The sequence below is a fragment of the Podarcis melisellensis genome (genome assembly GCF_964234715.1).
Source record: "Podarcis melisellensis genome assembly, chromosome: 15".
Classification (NCBI taxonomy): domain Eukaryota; kingdom Metazoa; phylum Chordata; class Lepidosauria; order Squamata; family Lacertidae; genus Podarcis; species Podarcis melisellensis.
The window spans coordinates 39,756,844-39,772,617 of NC_138532.1; the positions used below are offsets into that span (position 1 = coordinate 39,756,844).

Below are 15,774 nucleotides of genomic sequence, written 5' to 3' on the forward strand. Positions count from 1 at the left end.
CCCAAAAAAAAGAACAACCACAGCGTGTAATTTTGGGATTCCTGTCTCCTGTAGACTTTATGTCCCAGCCCCCTCCCCCGAGGCAGAGCAGCCTGGAGGGAAGGTCCTGACGCACTTTTAATGTCAGAAGGGTTCCCGTTTTCTGTACTTTGCAGATTTGCGTGGGGTCAAGTAGCGAGCTGTGTGCGCGCGTGGGGGGATTTTTATTGTTGGGGAGGAACGAAGGGCGAGTGAAACCACATAGCCAGAATAATATCAATTGTCATTTTTGAAAACGTTTTATTTTTCGAAACAAGACTGTGCCATTTCCTTAGAACAAACTTTGACCCTTTCCTTAAAAAACACACGTTAGAACCGAGAATATACATACAATAAACAACATTTTAAAAAGTATGATCACAAACTAAACTGGGAACCGGAGGGGGGTTGTTGGGGGGAGTTTTGCAACGCCCTCCTCTCCCAGTGTCTAAGGTAATGCATCGAGATCTTGTTTAACTGTTTATTCTGAAAACTTAACAGGAACGGCAAGCACCTTGAACGCGGTAGGACTTATTTCTGAGTAAAAGCAGCCAACTCTGCATGGCTCGGTGACAATCCAGTGCGCTCTGGGAGCGCGATCCGAATAATGTCTCCTCCAAAGGCATTATCTTCAGCGGGGCTTACTCCCACGCAGGTGGGGTTAGGGCTGCTGCTTCCCCCGGGGATAAGCCCAGCAGAACTCAGCGAGGCTTACCCTCGAGGAAACATGCAGAGGATCGCGATGCGCAGAAGGTTGCGCCAGATGCAACGGCGTTCCAAGAACTCCAGTGAACAACTTCAGCAGCGAGGCGCTGGTCCCTATGATCCTCCTCAAACTACACGCGCCCGCCCCCCAGCCTAGAGTTTTGTGGTTGTGTTAACTTGGAGGTCTGACGATATTTTGCTTTCCCGGTTGATCTGTTCCTGGGGACAATTTTCCATTCATTTCCTATGGTGCCTGGAGAAGGGGGGCCGGGGTGGGTTAGGAGGCAGGGAGGGGCATTGATTCTTGTGAGAAATGTTATTTTCATCAATCACCCGCAATTTGGCTAAGTGGCCCGGACAGAATACCAGCAGTCCCGCTGGCTGAGGTCAGAGAGACGAGGGAGCCGCGGAGAAGAGCAAATTGAGGACCCGGCAACCCTTTTGCAAGGTCCCCAATGGCTGCCTGGCTGCCTGTGTGTGTGTGTAGTTGCAGGCAGAAATTGGGGGGGGGGATAAGGAGGGGCAGACTAGGGGGGGGGCCCGGGAAGGTCCGCCATGTGACATGAGGGAAATATGAAGGACTTTGACAGGTCTTAAACGGCCTGGCGCCAGGGCCGGAGTCTGCGTGGCTAAAAATAGAGGAGGGATGGAGAGAGGAGATGGGTCGAGATGAAAGGGGGCGCATGGTGGGGGGGGGGGGAGAAAACGGGGGGAGGAGGACAGGACAGGGACCTGCTGGGGGGCGGGCAGATGTTTAGCCAGAGCAGCTTTCTCCCAAAGTTCAAGCAGCGTTTTTAATTGTCTGTGGGAAAATAATAATAAATCCTCGTTCTGCTTGATACGCATCTCCTTTCGTAACGTTTTAGGGACCCATTTCACTCCGCTCCCCATCTCTTCCTTTGAAAGAATGATAAAAAAGATATATTTTAAAAACACCTCTCTCCCTCATTCATCCAGCCGTGGATTTCTTCTTTTCAAATTAATGCTTCTTACTCATAATTTCACACACGCGCGTCTTCACGTTCATTTTCTTCTCATTGCGAAGGGGATATTGGCGTGTGTCTCCATTTCCCCCGCGATCGCTCCTTCTCCCTCGTTAATTCACACACCCTTAGCTGCTGCTGTTTATTTCCACACAACTAAAACATAACAAAGCCTAGAAACGATGTTAGGGTGTTATAAAGGTGTGATTATGGATATCTCCAAGGATGCTAAATTTTGCTTTGAGATCCAATCAGGATTTCCCATCTGCAATATTTATCTTTCCCTCTTTTCCTACCGTGTTTTTCACCCCCTCCCTCACTCACACAGATGTAGAGTGGTCTTGATTTTCAGCCTGGATGTTGTATCTGAATGTAATTATTCTTCGCTGTGAAAGAGGACTGAGAAATCCATTGCAAACCTTTTTTGGGGGAAATGGGGGTCTCAGCTTCCCGATAGGAACACTGTCCCCCCCCCCGCGCGCCTCGCAGCACTTATCCCGCCTGGAAAATACAGGGGTTAAAGGCATAAGAGAAGCAAGTGGAAATAAATCTGTGCCAATTCCCTCCCCCCCCCTTTCTCTTTTTCAGTCTTTACTAGGAGAATTGCGGGGGGGGCGGGGAATGGAGAGGGATCGGGGAAGGAAGTCGACAAGATAAGTTATTTAAAAGATAACCAGTCCCAGAAGGTTGCAGAAGGGGGGGGGGGGAGAGAGAAAGGAATAGCAAGGAAATTATTAGATCAAAATGCACTTGGGAAAAGGGGGGGCAAAGTGGGATGTTCCAGCTTGTTGGGGGATTAAGGGAAGCTTAATATAGAAAATGGCTGGAAACTGAACTTTGTATATTTGCTGGGGTTGGGGGGGGGGGAGATCCAAGTCTCCAGAACTTCCCCCCATTTAAACTCCATCCCACTGCCCTGATAACCGGAATCGACCTGAGGCTTAAAGCAAACTCTCTCCCTTCATTTCCAGAGAAGCCCCCACCTCGTATTTAAACATGGTGTGCGTTGTGTCCGTCGTGCACACGCACGCAGATGTACGTGCGGGATACGAGGAATCTACAAATAAATCCGCATACATTCTATGCATAATACAATGCTTGTTTAAAAGTGTGGAGGGGGGACAGCTCCAAAGAATATACACGCACGAAGATCACTCCTCTACGGGTCTACTCAAAGCAAGCCGCACTGAGTTCCATGGGGCTTACCCTCAGGCAAATGGGTACAGTATTGGATTGCAAGCTTAACCTGCAGCAAGAGACTACAATTCCTGGGCCGATTAGATTGGGCATGTTAGATTTCCGTTTGTTTATCTTCACACACACACACACACACACACACACACGAAGGGGGAATATATATGTGTGTTTGTGTATTTGTGCGGGGAGTGTGTGTGTGTAATGTAATACTGGGGAAAGCACGAACGTTCCAAAATCATGGAGCATAACATTAAATTTTGTATACCAATCACGAAAGAGGAAAACAAGCAGTTGATTTTTATATTAAAAAAAAAATCAAGGGGGGAAATAGCCAATTATTTTAAGACGTAAAAAGTGAACTTTTGGGTTCTTCTCATGGAGCGTAAAGGCGTAAAGGAAGTGGTTCAAACTTCCACTGGTGAGCTTAAACTCCAAATGTTATCAGATCAGGGGTCCAATTTTCCTCTTCTACGTCCACCTCCCCACCCCATTCAGTTCATGGATGAAATGAAGTAGAAAGCAGATGCATTATATAATTCAGTTATTGTCATGTTTGACATGGTTGCAGGTGATTCTCCCTGCTTGGGTTTCAAAACCAAGTTTAGCATCCTTGGGAGATGTGTGTGTGTGTGTGTGTGTGTGTGTGTGTGTGTGTGTGTGTGTGTATGGCTGCTGTTGTCTAAATTACTTCATTTTTCTTTCATAACCCACTGAGGACATTTTCTGTAGTTGGCCCATCGCCTGCGCTTACCAGAGAGTTTGGTGGGATTCCCTCGCCCTCCTCCCCCACCGCGATCCTCTGCGCAGTTAAGCAAGCCCCATTTGCGTGGTGGGGGGTGGGGAAAGATACCTGTGGGATCTACTTCCGGCAAATGACAACTGGGAAGGGTATTATCCTAAGTGCAAGATCCTGCCCCAAGCGAGCCGCGAACACCCATGGATTTTGCCGGGCAAAAGAAGCAAGCGAGCGTTTACAGTTCTGCTGTTGAAACCAGTGAGGTATTTATTAGAGTCGTTTGTTTGGCTGGATCGTGTCGCAGGTATGCTTTGAGCAGGAATAGGTACCGAGTCTGTATCTTCTTTATTTCTCACCAGCACCCGACAAACCCTTTCCTGAAAGTTAAAAATGAATTATGGGCAAAAGTTGTTTCCCCCTTTTTTTCCAGGCTGTGATCCTGAGCGCGCTTTCCTTGCGAATAGCAACCCCTGACCTCTGTGTGTTGTGGCGCTTATTTCCGGGGAAGCGAAGCTAGAATCGGGCACGTTTGTAGGTTCTCCCTTTCTCCGTAACAGCCTGGAATCGGGATAAAATTGTAAGGAAAGGGGTGTATTTTGGAAGAGGTGGGCTGGTCCCTACAGGGTCTGATGCTTCTCTAGAATAGATGCTGGTTGACTTTGTCCACGTTTAATAAGGGACTCCTCCTTCTCCTCTCTTTGGTGAAAACAAAACAGAAAGATAACAAGACTAACATCTCGCTCAAACTGCCCTTCTCTTCCCCGCCCATAGACAGCAAAGCCAGAAATCGCGTTGCGAAAAGCCACGTAATCGGTCGCTTATTTACACGTGGGTTTAAAATGCGCGCGGGAGGGGGAATATTGGAATCTATCATTTTCAAATCAAGGCCTTAAGCAAGCAGGTGCCATCCTATCACTAAAAGGAACATCAACCTTGCTCCCAGTTTTAAAACTACTCCCTTTTTGCACTCCCTTTCCTCAAATCATTCCTTAGCACTAAATAATAATAATAATAATAATAATAATAATAATAATAATAATAATAATATCAATATGCCTGTTGCTATCATGGACCGTCGCTTGGTATTTGGGAAGAATATTTTCTCCCCCTTTATAGCTGAGGTCCACCTCCTGTTCTGCACTATTGGGAGCAAGAGAGCTGAGAAGGAAGTTGGGGGTGATGGGGTTTAATTCAGGAAGAGGCAGCAGGAGTATCAGCAAGGAGGCCAGGACTCCTGCACCTTCAATAGCTGGGTAGAAAATGGACTTTCCACAGCGGCAGCTTGCTACTAAAGGTGTAGGAGCCCCGGCCTCCCTGGTCTCTGCCCACCCTTGCTTGGTGACTGGGCTGGAGGAGCAGAGCCTTAAATTGAACACCTTTACCTGGCTGTCATAAGCCCCTTGCAGAATCTGAATTTTACCAAAGAGTGACTGAATTGGCTTTGAGGTAGTGAGCCCCACAGCCCACCACGGGTCAAATCTGGCTTCTGGTTTGGCTTTTGGCCCTTCTCTGTCTCACTCCCTTAGCAACAGGGTAGTAATGGTGCCCTACCTTGCAGGGTGGTTGTTTTGGATTAGTGACAGGATAATATGGATGGGGGAAATGAGAGGGTGAAAAATCTGCAGAAGCACCGTCTGGACCCTGTTCTGACTAGTACATCAACCTACTTGCACCCCATCTATATATATGGCTTTCTCTCTGTTATCCGGAAAGGAAAGGTTGTAGGTCAGGGGCAGAGAAGCTGTTTTGCCTGCAGGAGGTCCCAGGTTAGATCCCAGGCATCTCCCGATAGGAGAGGGAATGCCCCCTCTGCCGGAAGCCCTAGAGAGCCGCTGCCAGTCAGTGTTGGCAACATGGAGCTCGATAGATCATTGGTTTGACTCGGTATTAGGCGGTTCCCTATGATTTTTCTCGTGGGCTGCGGAGAAGAGAAGAGAGTGTGTGCGTGACAGACCATCTCAAAGACACGCATAAAGAGAATATATTCTGTAAAAAGCGTGCCTACTTCTTGAGCCTTAAAAAAACAAAACAAAACACGTACCGGAGTTAAGACAGGCAGGCTGGAGGAGCCACACCCCCCCAAGCCTCGCTCCTTTAAGACAATAAATGTGCGGGCTTGAAATGCACTCTGTCCATGTCCAGAGAAACCCGCTGCCTCGGTGCTCAACATCTTGCGGGGATGAGGTCTGGCTTTTTCAAACAGATCCCGGGGTTCAGGAAGCCTCTGCACTGGAGCAACTAAGTTAAAGGCACTGTAAACGGAAATGTTTACTGGCTGGCGGGTGGGAGGGGGAAGGCAAATAGTTCGCCACAGAGCAATCCTATGCGCGTCTATTTCAGAGAAAGCCCTGTTCAGTTCAATGAGACTTACTCCCCAGTAAGTGTGGTTAGGATCGTACCTCATCAGACTCAAACTGGATATTAGGCGCTAGAAAGAAAGAAAGAAAGAAAGAAAGAAAGAAAGAAAGAAAGAAAGAAAGAAAGAAAGAAAGAAAGAAAGAAAGAAAGAAAGAAAGAAAGAAAGAAAGAGGTGGGGTTATCTGGCTGCTGCAAACAGCGCCCCCCCCCAATCTCTCTGCTGTGAATTAAGGGTTGTGTCGGGTGGGTGTCGGGTGGGTGGGTGGGGCCAATGCCTTTTCACTTCCCCCCTTTCCGCTGTCGTTTTCATTTTTTGCTCATATTCATTATCTGCATCCTATTTATTATTAATTCCCCCCCCCACTCCAGTTCATTCCCTCCAAAATGTTCAGCGTTAACTGTAAGCTCCTCGGGGCGAGAGCTAAGGCCACGCCACACGCGCGAGGCGCGCGGCTCCCTCTCCCCCAAAAGAATATTGGGAGCTCTCGCTTGTTAAGAAGAGCTGGGAACTGTAGTTTGTTAAGTGTACTGGGTACTGTAGGTCTGTGCCTGGGGGAAACTATAGTACCGTCCTCGGGATTCTTTGAGAAAAGTCGCGTGCTTTGCGTGAACGATGGAGAGGTGAGCTAAGGCGCCTGTTGCTCCATAGATCTCGACCCGCCGAGTCGGGATGCTGCCCCAGTTGGGGACTGGGCTGGGGGACCCTGTGCGTGTCTGCGCGGAGTCGCTCCCCTCCCCCTTCTCTCCACGCCGCCGAGGAGCTGCGAAAGACTAGCTGGCCTTGCTGAGTCTCTCAGAAGCTGATTAGATGCGGCCATCTAGGGGTCAGGCGAGCACATGATTCCGCAGCCTGGGCAAGCGCGGCTGCTGCTCCCATCGCGGGCTTATAGGTCCTCTCCCACTTGAAGGGAGAAAAGGAGGGGGGGCGGAATAACTTCCCAGAATTTGGGGGACCTAAATGCTTCTCTCTATTTATTTTTTTTAAAAAAAACTCCTTTGTCTTGTCGCTTTTTAATTGTGGACACTTCAAACTCCTGGCGCCAAGAGGCTCTTGACCCAACTCTCTTTTCTCCCCCCCCCCCGGCTCAATCAGGGGGCGAATCTGAAAGTAGACACACGGCCAGACAGATAGCTCTCCTTGTCAACTGTCTGTGGAGTGGGAAGATTTGGCCGGGGCAAGGTGGTTGGGTGGGATCTTGAGGAGGTGGCGAGAGAGAAAGAGGTGCGCCTCTCCCCCCCAAAAAAATCCATTTCCAAACAAAGTAGCCTTTGCAAGCGATCGCCCTCTTGGCTCTGTTTTCTCCAACCCCCTAAGTAAATTCTTTCCCTCCAGGAAAAGACTAGGAAAGGCGGTGCGCAAATAACGCCGATCATTTGAAAATGGAACAAGGGGGCGAGAGATGAGAGAGCCAAAACTAATTTCATTGCTATCCATTTCTCATTTGGAACCAGTTTTTTGGGGCGCAATAGAAGAAAGGAAGTTCGCCAGGCAACTTTACGCATTATATGCAAGCGGGCGGGCGCCGGTGACAATTCGTTGGGTGCTTTTAATAGGTGGGGGGCCATTTAACCCGCCGCCCCCGCGCCTGTCTTATGGGATATGCTGACGAGCTGATGTGGCTGTCAAGAGGTCAGGGCTGCGATCCTTACGCACGCTCACTTGGGAGTGCAGTAGTAAGCTCTATGCAAGCGAAGTGGGACTTTATTCCGAATAAAGATGCGGAGAACCGGAAGGCAAAGTTGTGTTCCTAAGGACGGTCTGGGTAGCATTGGTGTTTAGGGGTAGACAAGTGGTTTGCGGATGTCAGCCCAGGGGATTGCGGGGAGGGGAAGTGGGGAGAACCGCTACAGTATTTCCAGGACTGCGATCCAGCAAAAAGTTACGCGTGGGAGTGTGGGATGTAGAAACCCATTTTTTAAAAACAATAAAGGCCCCGAGTAAAACTGGGAGCTGTTCATTCAGAGCGCAATCCTGTACATGTCTACTCAGAAGTAAGTCCCGCTGAGCTCAAAGAGGCTCGCTTCCAGGTGAGCTTAATATAGGATTGCAGCTGGGAGCAAGTTCCAGTGGACTTACTTCCGAGTAGACATGGCACGAATGCGCTGCTGGAGACCATCTAGTTCAAAATCTTTAGGCTGGCGGTGGGAGTATTAATAGTATCGGAGTTGCAGAAAAGTAAGAATGATTTAATAATTAATAATACATCCGGTGTGAACCGCGGCTGCGTTCACACGCGCACAAAAAGTGTTCCACGCTTGAGGCACCTTCCTCGCCTCTGCGACCTTTTCCCAAAAGCTTTTTTAAAAATAAAAATACTACGGATCGGCGCTCGCGCGAAACCTACCCCGAGGTATCTCTGAACGCGCGCCCCGCTGCTCGCTACTCACCCGAGGCTGCTTTGGCCGCGTTTTGCAGAGGGTCCGATTCGCTCCGCTATTACTTCCATTGCCCGGGCTGAATCTTTCCATCTCCGCACGGTCCCGGAGGCCGAGACTGGGCTAGGAAGCGAAGTCTTAAAGCGGCGATGCGCACCGGCTTGCCTCCATTTTTCTCAGACCCCCGCAGGCCTCCCCCGCGTTGTCTGTGCGCCCCACCCCTACCCCAAAGATTGGGAAGCCGCGAAATCTGCTCGTGGTCCAGGCAGCCCCTGCCTGGATCCACTGGGGGGTGGGGAGCGCATGGCCCTTTCTCCCTTCTCTGGGTGGGCCCTACCCGAATCTCTTCAAAGGGTTTCTCTCCCTCCCTCTCTCTGGCTCTCTCTCCCCCTCCCTTCTTCCTCCCTGAAATTAAATAGCGGGGGGGGGGGTGGAACATCGCGCTCGGGGTTTTGGAAAAGGAATGGATGTCATAAGAAACTATAATTTGGGGGGGGCAGGAAATGGAAAAAAGGAAAGGAGCAGCCCTTTGATGGATTAAATGGCATAATTACCGGTATATTCACGGTGTCCCTGTTCACCCCCACTTTCAAAATATTCCTCTTTGTAGGGGGCGGGCGGGAAAGGGGAACAGTTTTGGCCACTTAAGGGGTGAACTTCTGAAACCGCCTCGCACCTAATCAGCTAACCGAAGGTGTAAGCCTACTGTCTTCAACGATATTTACTCAGAAGTAAGTCACCTTGCGCTCAATGCTATTTACCCCAAGGTAAGCGTGATAAACTGGGTCTTCCCGAAGCCCAGGATTGTCCCCAGCAAGTGGCCTGATCCACAGAACGCGTCTACTCAGAAATACATTCTATCGGGTTATATACTCAGTGTAGACCCGATAAAATTTATGCCTTTTATTTTGCAATTGGTCTACTCTGTGTAGGACTAACGCGTTGCACTCCAAGGGAATTTCAGCCTAAAGCAGAATTTCTTCGCCAATTTCTTTCGCGATGAAGCTGTGACATTTACTAACACCTGAATTGCATTTTCTCGGAAGTAAACTGCTCCCAGAACAGTGCGATTCTACCGGAAGCTTTCCCCAAGAATGCCGCACTATAGATGCAGAATAGACGTGGAATAGGTTAGCATATTTGAGCTCCTTAATATGTTTATTGTAAGTTCATCGGGGCAGTGACCTGTCGGTCGCTTGTGCTATGCAGAAAAGCCACACCATGCTGTACTGGTTTCAGCAAATAATAAATACTAATTCGAATGTGGTGTTGTGCTGGGAAACATCCACTATGTACACCCGCAGAAAGAACACGCAGGTAGGCCTCCGAACAAGATAACAGAGTTCTCACGTGCAGAGGACTCGCCAGTCTTTAGACACGTGACACCCACCGGCTTTTGCTCGCAGGCCTCTTGGGCACAAAGACCCAATGAGCTTACAACGGGTCTCCTCGGGAGTAACTCCAAAGTCCCGAGGCCTGTGTGAAGGGATAAAATTTATAAAAACTTTCCCTGCGAATAAAGTGGTGTGGGGGGTAGAAAACACGTGTGGAAAGAGACACCTGCCCTAGCGTTCAAAATATACACCGAGTGGGGGTGGGGTGCGCTCTGGGGAGAGGGACCCTTTCCAAGCACCTGTTCAAGGCCAAACACTCATCCCCACAACCCAAAAAACCCCGACTCCGAGCAAAGATGGCTCGTTGCCAGCGTCTCTTCTCCAGTCCTAGGAATGGTTCCTGCCGCTTCCTTTTCCACTAGGTGATAGATCCTCTCCGTGGGTGTATTCAAGGGCTTTCTGGAGAACCGGGGTAGTGCCCCCCATCCGGATCCTGGTCCGCAGGCCTCCGCCCTCTCTCTGATCTCCATCCCTCGCCCGGCCTGCGCCCTGGTCGCTCGCGCGTTGGCGCATTCCGTGGGGCGCCTTCTCTCCTGGCTGCCTGGCCAGACTCACTCCGGGTGCCTCTGCCAACAGTTCCTGCGCTGGGGGAACGTGCCCCCTCCCTCTCCCCCTCCCTCCCCATCAGCTAGGAGCCGGGCCTGGAGAGGGGAGGGCTCCCGAGGCCTTGCCTCTGTCATTGGTTAATATTTTATTCTGTTGACATGTTTTCTTTCGGGTGATGCCTCCGACACCTTTCACCCCCCTCCGTTCCTCTCTTCTTCTCTTTCTCCTCCCTCTTCTCTCTTTCTCTCCACCCGCCCATCACAAACCCCTTTCTATTCCCTCCTTCTCTCCACCCCCACCCCTTCCCAGCTCCCTCTCTCACCCCAGATCTTGGCCGGACCTGTCAAAACCACGCCTATGGACATCCACAATTGGTCTGAACCGCGTAAAATCCACAATCAAGGGGGGCTCGGCTCATTAAGGGTTGGCCCGAGAGGTGGAAACGCGCGGAGCGGAGCGAGGGGGGTGGGGAGGAAGGAAGGAAGAAGAAGAGGGAGGGAGGGAGAGAGAGAGAGAGAGGAGGAAAGAGAGAGAGGAGGAGAGAGAAGAGGTGGAGGAATCCGAGCGAGGAAGGGCGCACGAGAGATCGTCCCAGCGCTTTCTGCTCCTTTATTTTTTAAAAGAGAGGGATCCAGAAGAGACGCAAGCCAGTCTGCCCTGGGGCTCGCTCTCCTTCGGAGCTATGAAGCGCCTGGCTCCCGGCTCGGATTCCGGCGTCGATCCAACTCCGGAGCCTCGCGATCCTTGAGCGACCGGAGAAGAGGGGGCGGGGGTTGGTTTCGCTTTGGGTCGGAAAGGCGAAGGAAGGAAAGAAGGAAGCTCCCCGGCTGCTGCCCGCTCGCTCGCTCGCTCGCAAACGGCGCGGGGGGAAAGAGAGCGCGCGAGCGCCAGAGACGAAAAGGGGGGGCCGGCTGCAAGATCCCCCTCCCCTCCCCACCCCACGGCCGCCAGATCCAGCTTGGCTTTCTCTCCCTCTCTCGGGGAGGGGGGTCAGGAGTTCTTGTAGGACTGGGAGGGAGGGGGACGCGCTTCTCCGCCGACTCCCCCTCCCCAAACCTTTCCGATTGCAAGATCATCTTGAGCTGTTCTTTAAAATTTTATTTTAAGGACTTGATTATTTTTTTTTGAAGGCGTCAAGACTCGCCCTTGTCGGCTGCACTTTTTTGAGGGGGTCCCCCCTCCAATTCGATCGGGGAGAAGGGGCTCTGTTTCGCCCTCCCTCCTGCCTGCAAGGGGAAAAAAACATATAAGGACTTACCGGCCCCTCGGAGACGTCCAGAAGAACTCAAATCACCGGGACTGTTTGGTAGTGTGGTGTTTGTATGTGAGTCTGTGTGCGCCTGGTTGTGTGGGCTTCCCCCCCCCCAGCTCTGCTCGGGCTTCCCTCCCTTCTCCCCAGTTTCTGGCCCCCTGCACAGGAACCCGAGGGCAGTTTTGCCAGAGTTGAGGTGGATTGAAACCCACCAGCCCGGGGGCGCTTCTGAGAACCGCGAACAGAAAACGGGTTGAAATCACTAGCTCTCCTGCCTGAGCTCGCAGGGGGGAGGTGTGCTTGTGTGTGTGTGTTGTGTGTGTGCACGGGGTGGGGGGGATTGAAATTGACAAGCAAAGCAGGCGCCTCTTCTTCTCCCCCCCCCCCGCCATCAACTCCCCACCCCTCCCTTGCTGGAGGGATTGGGCTTTCCTCCCGGATTTGTGGATGTACTGATGAGAGATCCAGCCTTCCCGGGGACTGCGATGGCTTACCACCCTTTCCACGCGCCCAGGCCGTCCGACTTCCCTATGTCAGCTTTCCTGGCGGCCGCTCAGCCCTCCTTCTTCCCGGCTTTGGCTCTGCCTCCGGCCGCCCTGACGAAACCTTTGCAGGATCCTAGCCTGGCCGGAGCCGCCGAGGCCAGTTTGCACGTCTCGGCGCTGGGACACCACCACCAAGCCGCCCATCTGAGGTCGCTCAAAAGCCTGGAGCCCGAGGAGGAGGTCGAGGACGACCCCAAAGTGACCCTGGAAGCCAAAGATCTCTGGGATCAGTTTCACAAACTAGGGACCGAGATGGTGATCACCAAATCTGGAAGGTGAGCAGTTGCGGGGGCCAACCACGTTGCAATTAGGAATAGCAAAAGTAGTAATTGATAATGATAATAATTCATTTTTTTTCATGATAGGATAATAATTCATGTTTTGCATGATAGCTTGATAGGGGCATTATGAAGCACTGATTTTTCTGGGTGGGGGGAGGAATCAACCTTCTGCGTTGTTTCTCAGGGTGCGCTCCCCCACCTATGACTTTAATTCAAATGTATCTGTCATCTCTCTTAAAACGCCTTCCTACCCCTAAACCCATTTCCAGCCAATGCCACATAAACTGGAAGTAAAGTTTTCCTGCAATCATGGGGTTTTATTCCCAAGCCAACGCGTTCAAGGTTGGGTTAGTGTGTTTAAATGCTGAGCAGATATATCTGATTTTTGGTAAAGGGTTCTTGCTGTGTGCGCGCGCGCCAGTTTATGTGGAAGTCGTCTTTTTCACGCTGAAACTAGGTCTCTTTCCCCCCCCCCCCACCTCCCCAATTCATGGTTAATTATTTAAACCCTATAATTCCATATTATATTTGTTTACACGACTAAAAGAAAACTTGTTTCCGGATTAAATGTTTCTGGCTGATAGCCTCGAAACACCCCAGGGTTGTGTGATTTTAGCTAATATTGTTATTTTATTTTTAAAGTTCATATGTATGTATGTGTTTTTTTTAAAGCTGAATAATTACACTTTACATTAAAATATCCTAAAGGAGCCTAGGAGTACAGATTGCAACCGTAGGGCGCGCTTTACATAGGAGTAAGCCCCAGTGAACACGGTTGACTTGACTACAAAGGGTAAAACAGGAATTAGGATCAGGCCAAAGAGGCATAACTGATGCCAGAAATACAAAACTGAGGGTCTTCCTTACGTTCAAAGCACGGTGCTGAATGAAGGAGGGATGATTTTTGGAGGTTTGGAAATGGATTTGAAACGCTCCCTTCCACCCAGATTCCTGAAAATTTGGGTACTGCGGTTTGGATCTGCTAAATTTCTTTCCATTTTCCGTTTCATGTTGCCTGCAGGGAAGCCCTCCAGCCTCGCTGGGCCCCCTGCCCTCCCCACCCCAAATATAATGAGCGGACAAATTTCTCGAACTTCCAGGGAGGGGGGTTTCCTGTTGTTTTATCTATTCTCTCCCCCCTCCCTTTGCCAGCCATGCCTTCGGTCTATTAAGAGAAGTTCGAGGTTTGCGTTTTGTCTCTTTTCAGGTTAGGTCAAGGGAAATTTGGAATGGTAAAACAAGGGGCGCCCGCTTGGGCTTCGACACGACCCCTCACCCCCATTCGACATGTAGAATTTGCACCACATTTTTTACAAGAGAGAGAGAGAGAAAAAAGATATGCCGTGCAGGCGCACAACTAGGTCATTCGGCTTCCCTGCCCCTGACAATCCGGATTTCAACTTCCTTTTGAACCTGGATTTTTAATCCGGAACAAGGAATCGTTTTCTTATTAATCTGCTCCTAAAATAAAAAAGTCTGTCCTATGCACGCTGTAAATCTCATTCACCCTTACCTTGAAGTAAATCCCAGCGAAATGGATGGGATTTAGAATTTCAGAGTAAACCTGTTTGCTAGAATGGGGTTTTCGAATGCAGGAGGAAAGTCAGGGGGTTTTTTTTGAGGGGGGGAGCTTTCTTTCAAACCCTCGAAATGCACACCTTTTTATAAAAGCAGAATTTGGATTGGTGAATTATTTTCGGGGGGGGGTCTTTATTTGTTTTCATAGAACCCTGGCCCTGAAAAGGTGGCCTAATTTCAAAGGATGTGCCCCGGGCCTGCATTTTAAACTGCAACCTCGTAAGGACTTTCATTGCACAAAACCGGCTTTACTCTGGAGTAAACGCGTTTAGGGCCTCCCCGCGTCTGAGAAAGAGTTTCAGTCCAGTTGGAGGAGTGCATGTTTACTCGGAGACCATTCCCACGGTGCGCAACTGAACCTTTCCCCCTTGAACTGTGCTCTGGGATCGCAGGCGCCAAAGACCGCAGTCTCTGCAGCCTCTTTGGAAAGCCTGCTGGACAGAGGGGCACTTACTTCTGAGTAAACATGCGTGGAAATCGCCCGCCGAGGAAGCCCTTTACCTTAAAGTCCAGCTTGCCTTCAAAACAAAGCCTTAGATTGTCGCGCTTCTCCCTTTCGAAAAAGAAAGGGACGAAATTCAAAACAAAAACATAAGGCCATCTCTTGAAATAAAAACCAGCGTTTCACAGTGATCCATAATGTTTAATAACGGGAACGTGTGTTTTAAATAGATTGCAGTGTTTCCGAGTTGAATTCTTGACTTTGCGAAGAGGTGGGTGGAATGATCGTTTCCCTTAAAACCTTGTTTTTTTCCCTTTTTTCCTTTTTTTAAATTTCCTGGTGTTTATTCAGGCGAATGTTCCCCCCTTTCAAAGTTCGCGTCAGCGGCTTGGACAAGAAAGCCAAGTACATTTTGTTAATGGATATCGTGGCGGCCGACGACTGTCGCTACAAGTTCCACAACTCGCGCTGGATGGTGGCCGGGAAAGCGGACCCGGAGATGCCCAAACGCATGTACATTCACCCGGACAGCCCCGCTACCGGGGAGCAGTGGATGGCCAAGCCCGTCGCCTTCCACAAGCTCAAGCTCACCAACAACATCTCGGATAAGCACGGCTTCGTAAGTCCCTCCCGTGCCCCCTTTCTTTCTTTCTGTGGGGTAAAAAGCTGGGTGGGGTGGGGGCCGGGAGAGGAGCTGCTGTTTTTCTTTCATTTAATTTCCAAGGCTTTGAAACATCCGCCCAGCCTGCCACCTCCTCTGTGCCTCGGGGATGCCCGGCTCCTGTCACACAATTGACACGTGTCTCTATCTTCAGATAATCACTCCGCTGGGAACTGGAGTTTTTTTGTGGGGGGGGGAGTGGAGAGAGAAAGAGAGATCAGGCAGGCATACCGTTCCCTTTTTTTAAAGAAAGAAAAGCTGCGATCTGGAGCGCAGGATTTATTAAAGAGTTCAAGTCCTGGTTGAAATGGTGGAGTAGGGGGCTTTACTCCTGAGTAAACCACCTCAAGAACTGGCGCTATGGGGCTGCTGTTGATCAGTACAGTTTATCTCTCCCCATTCCCGCAACAGGCAGATCTTTTCCTTACTCTTTGAGATTGGGATTTTCTGGGGCGCCAGGCGCTGTACATCTGTGGCTCTTTAGATCCGCATTAAAGTGAGTAGTCCTCAATCCGAAATGCCTCAGCTCTTGTTTACAACTCCCTTTTGCAAACCTCCTCGTTAAAGCTCTCATTTTGGAGTCTGTATTTAGTAAACTTCGTAGAAATATTCCGTATATAACACGTATAATAGTGTGTGTTCCATATATAATTCGTACAATATCTCCTCTGTGTGTGTGTGTGTGTGTGTGTGTGTGCACAT

At 50.1% G+C, this 15,774-nt stretch overlaps 1 protein-coding gene and 2 long non-coding RNA genes across 3 annotated transcripts in view; 1 reads left to right on the forward strand and 2 right to left on the reverse strand.

Annotated features, from left to right (window-relative positions):
- LOC309358011 overlaps positions 1–8,637 on the reverse strand; it is a 48,061-nt gene extending 39,424 nt beyond the window's left edge. Inside the window, exon 1 of the long non-coding RNA XR_014163253.1 lies at positions 8,386–8,637. This is a non-coding gene — a long non-coding RNA (uncharacterized lncRNA). The remainder of the gene's footprint in view (positions 1–8,385) is intronic.
- LOC309358036 lies at positions 3,881–6,087 on the reverse strand. The gene is made up of 2 exons (XR_014163294.1): positions 5,788–6,087; positions 3,881–5,498 (listed from the first exon to the last, which is right to left on the reverse strand). It is a non-coding gene; the product is annotated as an uncharacterized lncRNA (long non-coding RNA).
- Positions 8,638–10,447: 1,810 nt separating the features above from the next.
- The window catches only part of TBX2 (T-box transcription factor 2), a 34,207-nt gene continuing 28,880 nt past the window's right edge, over positions 10,448–15,774 (forward strand). Inside the window, exons 1-2 of the mRNA XM_081890357.1 lie at positions 10,448–12,385; positions 14,763–15,030. Of these exons, the coding sequence (XP_081746483.1) occupies positions 12,021–12,385; positions 14,763–15,030 (633 nt within the window). The 5' untranslated portion in view covers positions 10,448–12,020. The remainder of the gene's footprint in view (positions 12,386–14,762; positions 15,031–15,774) is intronic.